General features: G+C 41.2%; 1 protein-coding gene across 2 annotated transcripts; it reads right to left on the bottom strand.

The window, feature by feature from the left end:
- Window positions 1–1,896: 1,896 nt before the first annotated feature.
- On the bottom strand, window positions 1,897–9,601 carry LOC308326455 (ADP-ribosylation factor-like protein 9). Of its 2 annotated transcripts, XM_080779343.1 has the most exons (5): window positions 9,332–9,601; window positions 5,598–5,885; window positions 3,543–3,693; window positions 2,728–2,909; window positions 1,897–2,607 (listed from the first exon to the last, which is right to left on the bottom strand). In XM_080779343.1, the coding sequence occupies exons 1-5, from the start codon at window positions 9,590–9,592 to the stop codon at window positions 2,434–2,436; spliced, it is 1,056 nt and encodes a 351-aa protein (XP_080635469.1). In that variant the 5' UTR covers window positions 9,593–9,601; the 3' UTR covers window positions 1,897–2,433. The 2 variants fall into 2 exon arrangements, with proteins under 2 accessions (XP_080635469.1, XP_080635470.1); XM_080779344.1 differs by lacking the exon at window positions 5,598–5,885.
- Between the last annotated feature and the right edge of the window lie 1,624 nt (window positions 9,602–11,225).

Raw genomic sequence — 11,225 nt, 5'->3', positions numbered from 1 at the left:
ATTACTTCACAATAAGAGTACCGGCCCGGACTTTCCGGAAGGCTGTACACTGGTGAGTTTGATTGATTGATGTAACAGTTTGCAGAATTACAGTACATTTCAAGTACAACTCAATAAAAAAAAACTGTTAACTGTGAGTGGACGACACCATAAAGAATTACACTTGTTTACAACAGGGTCCACCATTTTCAATGCATCAAAACATTAATGTCTCAAATAAGTGGATTGCAAGAACTATACAATTGATAGACAAATGCCTTTATGGCCATTGGCCCCAGCATGGGCCAGGTACAGAACTATTCTTGTGTCCTTTTCAAGGTGGTTTCAAAGCTGTAGGGAGATAAATTGAATCCACTAGGTTAGTTTGAGAGCACATTTTTCTTGTTACAAAGCGCAAGCAGCATTTAACCTAGCCCCGCAAGCAGAACCCGAATGTAGTAAAGTTTCTGATACTTTGTTTACTTTACTGCATTGGGTCCTGCTTCACGTGGGGCTGTCGCCAGTTACGCACAAACAAATACAATGTAAACACGGCATGAGACGGACTTCTGCGCGCTTTTACCATGGTTATTCATGTATTTACTTACGAATGTGCGAACTATAAGTACCTTACATACCATACCGACACATCTCCTGTGTCGCGGAAGCCGTTAAGTATTTTTAATCCATGATTGATTAAAAATGTCGCTTCTTCCTACCTTGTTTATTGACACCTCATTGTACCGCCTATCTGGCTAGCTAGTGGTGCTATAGCTATGACGGAGCAGATCAAAGGCAGGGACGTAGCCGCAAAGCCAACCGCACATCGGGAGGCGGTACAATAAACGGTAAATAAACAAGAAGAAATCAAAGCGACATTTTTAATCAAACATGGATTAAAAATACTAAAGGCTTCCGCGACACAGGAGATTTTATCAGAGGTATGTAAGGTACTTATAGTTCGCACATCCGTAATCAAACACAATACAAAGCGCGGTAATAGCGAGCAGATCGAAGAAAGGTTGAGTTTTTTATATCCGCGTTCCAACAATCGCATTGGAAAATCTTAGCATGACCAGGGACCCTACGGGTCAGCCCGGTTCGGTTCGGATTGGGCTGACCCAGGGGGTTCCGAGAGGGGCTACATTTAACCCTACATACAGTATCGTCAATCGTGAGCTCATCACTGATAATCCCAAAAAGTCGCTTTACAGTTACTTGAAGAAAGTCCCTGTAGACATTATTAGGTGTACATGTTGTCATCAATCGGGTCCATGCGTGTGTGTGGCGAAGTATCAATGATTACTGGTCTGATCTAAACGTATTGTGTTAGCTGTATCAAAACTACTTACTTATTTTATTGTTTCAATATCTGAAAATTGCATAGGTTGTTTGTTTTGAGTTTAACTCAATCTGGGCAAAAATGTACAATAGATTTTGGTGAATAGTGACCGTATTGGTAATAAGTAAATTAAAGTGCTCTAGTCTAGATAGATTTAATCATCATAATACCAAGTTTACCAAGAGTGTTATAGGAAGATTTGGGTATAACAAATCTTCCTATAACGGCCATCTCGGAAATATACGAATTAGGCGTCCACTCAATCATAAAGAAAAGTATTGTAACATGTATCTAATTGTCTAAAAATGTGAAATACACAAGTTTGCATATGTTGATCATCTGGTTTTATTTGAGGACTGGGACTATTAATTGCTTCAGCATGAAGACTAAAGCATTCCAAATACCAGCGACGGCTCCAGAACATTTTGACTGGGAGTGCTATGGAGGGGCTGGCTATTTAGAGGGGGGGCCCGGGGGGCTAATTAATCTTGGTTTACATAGAAGTCAGTCAATTTGGCTTGTTTGTAGGGGGGCTTAGGGGGGGCTAAGCCTCCACCAGAGCCGTCCCCCCCTTGCCCCCCCTGGAGCCGTCCCTGCCAAATACATTTACGCAAGCTTTGATCTCTGGTAAGTCAGCCTCGGAGCTGACTTGAGGATGAGTGTATGATGCGCCCAAATTCACAGCCAAAAAATATGATGAATCCCACACCTAACGTAGGAATGGTCGGACATTCCAGTACGCTCAAAATATGAGCGTAAATTGCTTGATGAATCAGGCAGAATCATCGTAACAGTGCTGGTGTTCAAGAACAAGAGTATACTCTTAAATGGGGAAATAAAAGAAAGCAAAAATAATATCAACTATTATATACATATATATAATAAGCACAGTCACCATCCTAAAACAACAACACACACAACATTGTCTAAACATTGCCATTTCCTACAAATGTGGTAAATGTTACCAGTCCAAGAACGCCAACAAAATGGGCAATTACAAAGTTACAAAAAAATCTTTCAGGCTTCAGGCTATTAATCCAACTGGAATTGGAGTATGAATCTCCATGTAACCTGGCTAGTAGTCACAGAGTGAACAGGGTGTGAAGTGTGAACTAATCACTTCTGGCTTTTTTCACCATTTCAAATATTTGGTACAACGCATTCTGCACACCAGAGTCGTCAAGGGATGCACCGGTTGCACATGTGTCAATGATGTGGTGAGGGCGCTCGTCCCCAATAACGTCAGCCAGGGACAGCTGTGAGGCTTTGTAGGACCCTTGAACCTCCTGAAAAACAAATAATGAACAATCAACTTTGACACCCCCAAAACCTACACAAATTGGGAACACAAAAATAGGTCCCAGGTTAAAAAATGGGAGATCCTATTCATTATCGGTCCTTCTTACCCGTTTGTTGGACAGTACCACTAAAGGGAGCTTGGGATCTGCAGCAGCCAGTAGTTCCTGCAGGTGTGTCTTGGCCAAGGAAAACCGGATTTTGTCGGAAGCGTCTATAACAAACACCAGCACTAGAGCCTTGGGCATGTATTGCTGCCAGTAATCCTTCCGCAGGTCCTCGCGCCCTCCAACTACATAGAGTAAGAGACCAGAATAAAAATAAAAATTGCCACACTGGGCTAGGGTAGCAGGAGTTTGGGGGCGGGAGGAGTAGGGCAGTAGGGCGAAGGCCCTATACGTCCTCCCGGTGGGGGGGTCCTCACTGGTAGGTGGGTCAGTAGGATACAACCAACAGTGTGTGTGTGTGTGTGTGTGTGTGTGTGTGTGTGTGTGTGTGGAGTGTGTGGAGAGGCATAAAGACTACATTTGGAAGAAGAGCTTTGTTCCAAGCACACAATGGGGCATGTACATTGCATTCTTCCTTTGCATGTATATGCAAACATTCACAGCGGCGGACATAATACAAAATATTGATTGAATTGCTAGTAATGTTACTGTAGTTACTAATGATTATTTACTAGAAAATATCAATATGTCAATATATCAATATGAAAGAAATGGTTTAAATATTAGCCTTTTGTTTTAGCCTTCACTTTCAATGGCCGGGTCAAATTTACCCGAAGACCGCGGGTTCAAGGTTGTAATTTATTGTTACATCTCGTATACAGGTAGTAGGTACATAAGAGTAAAACTTCTTCTTTCAGACAATGCAGCAACATAGATAACATACAAATTGACAATGATATTAGTGAGTATGGACTTACTCTCAAAGAACTCAATCTGCTGGCCCTCTCTTTGGATGGTGACAACGTTGAATCTATCTGTAGGACGCACATTCTGATTAGACACTGCTCCAGTTGAGAAACAGCGCACCAGCGAAGTCTTCCCTGCTCCATCCAGACCCAACACCAACACCTGCCACCGCCACCACAATAACCATATACGTTTCATTCTTCCTTGCACGTATATTCCATAAACAGCCATAAATCAACATATGGGTCGGGATATCATCAGCCATTCTAGAGCTATTTAATGAGTAACTAACATAAAACTCAGTTGAAACTTACGTAGGTGTATCTATGATGGTTAAAATGGAGGTTGACATTACACAAATGATGGGTTTGTATAGGAACTGGCAGCTAAAATGAATATCAAATATCTTAAAATACCTAATCAAGCAACTTAAAACTGTCCAGGGTGTTCACATAAGCCTGAGTAGACGATAAAATGATAAAAATAATAGTGAAATATCCCTTTAACCTTGTGCTACTCTCTCAAGATACTTTCTTCAACATACTCGCTTTCCATATGACAACTCCCTGTTGCCCGGGAGATCCAACTATCAGTGGTTAGTGCGAGGAGCCGTTTTATAGAGGGCGTGAAATTGGTGGAGAAATAAGTACAAGATGGAACAATGTAAAATGGATGGAGCGTTTGCATTGATGGAAGCCCAGGTCTCCAACCACTGCAAAGGGCTGCCTTACTCAACTGCGAAGAGAAAAGCCTCAAAAGGTCACAACCTAAGGCAGAGATTGCATCGCCGAAAGTGTCTGGCCGGAACATCCATCAGATATATATTTCCCACGGATACAATATTTTTCGACCAATCACAACACTTGTTTCAAACACGGCAAATGTAAACTGATTTGTAAAGTGACAACGTCATTTCCTTGAGCTGTACTTCCGCCGAAATCCTGCTACTTCTGCCAAGTAGGACTATAATAAATAATATTTGACATATTTAGCCCCCCGTCCCCCTGTCAAAAATAGCTTAATCGTTAAAATGAAAGAAAGCAGCAAATGAAAAACATTTAACACTTATATTTTACTTTCTCTAATAACAAGTTAACCTAAAACATGAAACTTGATTGAAAATGTTTAGTTGGAAATGAGTAGGCGCGGATAGAATGACATTTATAATGGATTAATCATAGCGATAATAGAGTATGGGAGTGTGGTACTGGAACCGCACTCGGGAATATTCAATATCGTATCATTCCATCTCCACTTCAAACTCTCTGTCACAAAACATGTTTCTTTTATGCCTGATCACACAAATGTTCTTATTTATGGAGTGATAAATGATATGGGTGGTTGAATGAAGATCTCTCCCTCCAGTGCTACCTACTGTATAAGGAAAAAGTTATTTTCAAAAAGTGATTGTATGCAGTATTCATGTTTCCTATATAACTGAGAATTTGTATATCTATTCTGTAATGTCCACGCCCCACCATCAGGTGATTTCATCAATTAGTAATTCTCAGCACCTGAGCTGTATTGTTTTGGAGCTCTTTAAGAGCAAGTTCTTTGTCTGTGAAAATCATAAAGCACTGACGAAGGTCCCGAAATGTTTGCTTTTTAATTGCACTTTGAGTACAGAGCACTTTATGAGAATGATAAAATAAAATGAAAAATGTTTAAGTCTCGGTCTAAGGAGTTTACCTTCTTTTTTATACGGTGAGTGAGTCTTTTTCTGTCAAAGTGTCCCTGGAGTGATATATTGACTATTCCCATTAGAAAAGGAAATAAAAATATAAAATGTAAAGATATTTTAAAATATATTTTCGTGAACGGAAATAGCAGCTTCCTTACCCGGATTTCGGGGGTTGTATTCTCTATATAGGATTCGGAGATTGTGGAATAGTTGTCTGGCTACGCTAGACTACCCACTACTGAACACAGCTCTCACTGGTTGCACAGGTTATTTTCATAGTTATATTAACCTCGCATCACCAGGCTTTCCACCTTGGAGGAAAAGTTATATAGGTTGTTTTCTTGCTTTGCACTGAATGAAAGCATGTTCTTTTGCTGGGGTTTACCTGTGTGGCTGGCCTTTTCCGAGAGACCGTCACATTGTGATGCCGGCGGAGATGCCCACTCAAATTGCTGGTGTTCCAGTCTACGTACGAGACACGTTGCATGCAGTGCTTGCACACTGCGTTACTTCTGTTCACCGTTCTCTCTCCCGCGTCGTTGTATTCAACAGCGAAACCGAAATGTTCCCACACCGCAGATTTGAATGAAGAAGCCAGGACTTCTTCAAACTCTGCTTCTCCTTCACTTGTCATGGCCTTCCGTTTTCTGTTTTCCAGAGCCCTGTCCAGAATCTGCTGGCACATTTAACAATTCCAGTTTTTGAGATATCAAATATAATGTTTAACGGTTGCCTTCAAAATATGATCATCATAATTCATGTTTGTGAAAAGCCATACATTTAATTTAGAATTACATTTATGATGTATATGCATTTTTAAATGTGCAGTGTACAAAGAGGTGTCTATAGTATTTTCATATCTATACCAGGTAGGGCCGAGCTTCATTTTCAGGCCTGTTGAGAACTCGTTTTCGGCTGCTGGTGGGCACGGCTGCACTAATAATTTTGGGGCAGGCCCGTCTAAAGTTTAAATGGACAGGTATCAGTCGAAAGGTAGACATCGAAAAGGAAGGATGGATGGGGAAGGATCAACATATCGAATGTCAGAACAGGTCAGCTCCATATATGGAGATCTAAGGGTTTGAGACCAGATGTAGATTTGCTGGCCAATATTGATGACATTAGGGATCCCCATATATGGGCTTAATATTGATGACATCAGGGATCTCCATCTGTCATGTGATGTCACGTGATGTCACGAGGTATGATCATATATGGTCATGCCTGGGGGTGACCAATTAACTAACTAACTGGCGGGAATTGCACGTGTTCATAGTAAATGCGACCTGTGGTCGCAATAAATGCACCATGTCTCTGTCTGTATAATCCACATAACTCGAGGTCCATATATGGAGCTGGCCTGTTCTGACATCACAACACTCCATATTGGGGCATGCCTGACACAGAACTCCATAAAGGGACACAGAGAGACACATACAGAAATCTCCATATATGGGCATAAAAGGGACAGACATAGGTGTACTCTGCATTTCCGGTTCTCCAGAACCAGCACAACAGTCTCATTTGGCACATGCTTGACAAAGAACTCCATACTGTATATGGGAATAAAATGTACACCAGCACAAAAGCCTCTGCACAGGCACCCCTAAATCTCCATACTGTATGTGAATGTTTTTTTTTATCTATTACCATGTTTTTTGTTCTTGCTTACTGTAAATTACTTGACCCCTTGTTTCATGCTGCATTGAGGTTCATAACCAACTCAACTTATAGGACTCATCACTGTACGCCTAGTGGGTTGGTACTCCTTAACATCTCGCAGGTTGCTACATTGGTATATTCTCACTTATAAAGCCATTCTTGGTAATCTCCCACTTTACATTTTTTCTAAATTTCAACTTGTCCAAAACTCTCTCAACCTCAGATCGCCATGTCGTGCCCCCAACAAAGTCTGAGGCCGGGGAAAAAAAGCCTTCTTGGAATGACCTACAGACCAGACTCAAACTGGCTTCTGTGATTCCCCTAGTGAGCTTTAAAAGGATTGCCATGGCATGGGCACACTTCCCAAACATTGCTCGTGCTTTGACGTATAGCAAATGTTGGTTCTCTTGCTTTTTAGTTTATTAGAAAATTTCGTTCGCTTAGTTTTTATTTATTAGCCTTTATTGGTTGCATTATTAAACGTTCCTGTTCTCTCTTCTTCGGTAGTGGGTACATATTGAGCATTGCAGCATGTTTGTCCTGTTATTGTCTTGTATTAATTGTTACTGGCAGAGCTGTGTCACTTATTTTGCCTCTTCTCTTGGCCAGTTCACAGAGACTTCAGTCTCAATGTGGTTTTTACTGGTTAAATAAAATAAGAGATTCGCCCAATTGTTTTTTTATAGTTTTGCTACTGCAGCACAGTAAAGAAGTTTGTCTGATTATTTTAAATCTACTTTTGTGTTTGTGTCTAAAACTCTCATACACAATAATAATATAGAATATCCTTAGGCTATCAGCTGTTCTCTGCATGCCATGCACACATTTAGGCGGCAGTGGGCGCGTGCTGTGCGTGTCCTTTCCCCTTTCAGGGCCCTCGGGTACCATTTCTGAATTTTGGATGGCGGTACCCTAGGGTCCCTCATAGGTTATTCCACCCTCCAAAGATGCATACAACAGCTTTATTTTTTATCTTTTTTTTAAATGTAGCTTCGCTTAACTTCTCTCTCCTCTCTCTTCCTTGACTTCCTTGTTGACTCCCCATTGTACCGCCTCCCGAGCGGGGACTGGCTAGCTGCACGTCCTAGTTACTGCCTCTGATTGGCCGACCGCGTACATGCAGGATGTTTATAACATAGATATTATAAAAAATAGATGCCTCACTGGCCGCTGCAGTTCATTGGAGCGACGTGTATCCCAATGAAGGCAGGAAGTCAAGCGGAAGTGCAGTGCTGAAGGCTTTTTTTTTTTTTTTACAAATCTTTACAATACAAAACAAGAAAACAAACAAACACAAACAACAAAGTTATTAATACAACAATACAACATCAGAGCCAGGGGGGATTACTAACAGAAAACACTAAAGAGTGAACACAAAGCAACAGTTCTCTGCAGCTTTCTTATTTAGAAGTGCTGAAGGCCTTTGCTGAAGGCACGCTGCGTCGCTGTCCAAGTGACATCACTCATGCGACTCCTCCATGTCTCTCGCTGTCACTCAAGTGACTACTGGCCAATCACAGCACGTCTTTTCCGGGACTTGTTATGCACGCGGAAGCTTCATTGAAGGCAAATGCTTTACAAGGAATCTCTGGAAAATTGTGCCTTCAATTGTGACACGCGCCTCAGAGCCGGAAAGGGCGTCTACGTTTATATGTCTATGGTTTATAATGCTGTTGTGTCGTGGGAGGCGGGACATGGGAAGTGAGGAAGAGAGAATTTCAGAAAAAAAAGGGGAAAAAAAGATTAAAAATACTAAATGGCCGATTAATTCCGCTTCGCACACGTTTCCGTTGTCTCCTAAAACTGTTGTATGCATCTTTGAAACATCTCACCAACACTCAGAGTCAAGCGACCGCGCAGGTCTCCGTGAACAGACAGTAGGTACATCTGCGTCCTATAGAGGGTGGAAAAACCTACGAGGGACCCTAGGGTACCGCCGTCCAAAATTCAGAAAAGGTAACTGAGGGTCCCGAAAGGGGCTATGCGTGTCCGTGGATGAAAATAAATCACCATTACACCACTGGGCACGAGGGACGGAACGGAACCCACAAAAAGATTGTTGGAGTGCGCTATGCACGCGCACACACATTGTATGCCCCTTAGGTTTGGGCCCCTGTCCCCTCACGGCTCACTGAATCTGGCCCTGCATCTGAATCTCAGGCTATCAATCATTTGAGGATGAAATCTTGTCTGGCTCATGGACTATATGGCATTGTTTAAATGTTTAATTTAGAGTTTATAAATGTGCAAATTAATGTTTTTCAATGGATTCAGTTTACTCTAGAGACCGTCTAGACTAGAGACTAGGCTACTCTTCTCTTATTCTGAAGAGATCGCCCACCGGAAGTCATGAACACTGCACGGGTTATTTTCATAGTTATAGATTAAACCTAGGAGGATGTATTTTCTTAATTGTGTTTCTCTGAAAGAAAGCATATTTTTTTCGCTGGGGTTTACCTGCGTGGCTGGCCTTTTCAGAGAGACCGACACATCTGCGTGAATCTGGCGGAGATGCTGTTTCATATTGGAAGTATTCCAGTCTGTGTATGCAATATGCTTCAAGCAGTGCTTGCACACGGCGTTACTTCTGTCCATCGTTCTCTCTCCCGCGTCGTTGTATTCAACAGCGAAACCAAAATGTTCCCACACCCCAGCTGTGAGTGTAGCGGGTACTTCTTCAAACTTGTCTCTCTCTGCTGCTGCTTCTCCGCTTGTCATGGCTTCTGTTTTCACTTTTCCTGTCCCGAAGCAACTCCGGGTTTAGAATCTAACTTCCGGTGGACGATCTCAAAATAAGAGTACCCTCTAGAGTATTGAAAAAAAGTTTAATTTGCACATTAAAACTACAAATTAAGCATTTAAATGATGCTATAAGACACACATTATGTTTCTGTGTAAAATAAGTAATTAAATAATAATAATAATGTCCTGTCTCGAGTGAACATCTCCAACTCGAGACAGGACATTATTATTATTATTTAATTACTTATTTTATGGGCTTTTTCTGTAAAGTTGCTTGTAAATATTGGTATGGGTTGCGATTTTGCTTATTGTCTCCACCAGGCTGAAGGCATGGGGAGAGAGTATGTTTTGCACTCCGTCCGTGTGCGTGTGTGTGTGTCCGTCCGTCTGTGTACAGCTAATCTCCAGCACCGTCAAATTTTGCACACACACTCCTTGGATGCCAACGATGAACCTCTGCCCCAAATCTTCCAGAACGGCCTGTTATAGCGCCACCAGGAGGCCGACTTTTGAAAAACAAGTTTTTTGATAATGCTCCTCCAGATTCTGTCCAAAAATCCCGCAAATTGTTACACACTATCTCTATAGTCATGTGTTCAAGACGGATCTGTCTGATATTTCATATTCCATCATAATTAGCTAACATTGGCTTTCAAAGTTTGCAGGATTGGCCTGTTTTGAACAAAAAGCCTCAAATAATGAACGTGGCGTGCAATTTACGTGAAATCTTTCACGCACTTTCCTACTAGGCTGAGGAATATATCCCACCCTTTTCACATTGGCCTGTTTTTTGCAAAACACATATGGAACAGATGCCTCAAATCATCCAATTGCCATCCAAGGCGTAAGAAGAAATGGCACCCTTTTCACATTGGCCTATTAGAGCGCCACCAGGAGGCCACAACCTGACCTGCCCTGGTGGAGACCTGTGGAGTTATGGAGGAGCGGTTGGCACTGCTCAAAATATAATCTGTATGAACACAGAGCAACGTAAATGACAGGCAGATTTTATTGTCAACACACACACTGAACAGACAGACAGGAAATGATGAAACGTGTCCGAAATGATGGAGCCTACATCGTAGACTACAAGGTGGTTTGTGTAACAAGAAAAAATGTTTATGTTGTGTCTTTGATGATGTTTTTGTTTATGTTGTGGATGTGTTCGTGTTATGTTGTGTGTTTGCTGTGTTTGTTTACGTTGTGTTTATGCAGATAAACAAGCCAACAGATAACAGCAGTATCTTAAAGGAGCATAAGTCTTTTTGATATGTGGGTAATTTGTCACTCTTATTTATGATTTAATTCCTCTTATTTTATCTTTACCAATTATTGAGATATATCGGCCTATTCAAAACATATCGTAAACATCTCAAAATGGTCAGTTCCTCAATATGATAGTTTGAAGGCGTTCTCATGCACTTATAATTAAAGTCCCATATCTCTGCTGTCCAGAGGATACCTCATAACTTCAAAATGTTCATTTTTCAGGAAATGAAAAATATAATCTTTTAAGGAAATTAATAAAACTATATATATATATTATATATTTTAAACGGTGCAATAATGCCTCATCAAAGTTGGTGTTGTGACATTAGATATTGGAGTT

The sequence above is a fragment of the Protomyctophum bolini genome (assembly GCF_963924005.1).
Source record: "Protomyctophum bolini genome assembly, chromosome: 12".
In the NCBI taxonomy this organism is placed as follows: domain Eukaryota; kingdom Metazoa; phylum Chordata; class Actinopteri; order Myctophiformes; family Myctophidae; genus Protomyctophum; species Protomyctophum bolini.
This window is presented reverse-complemented; position numbering and strand designations above follow the sequence as displayed.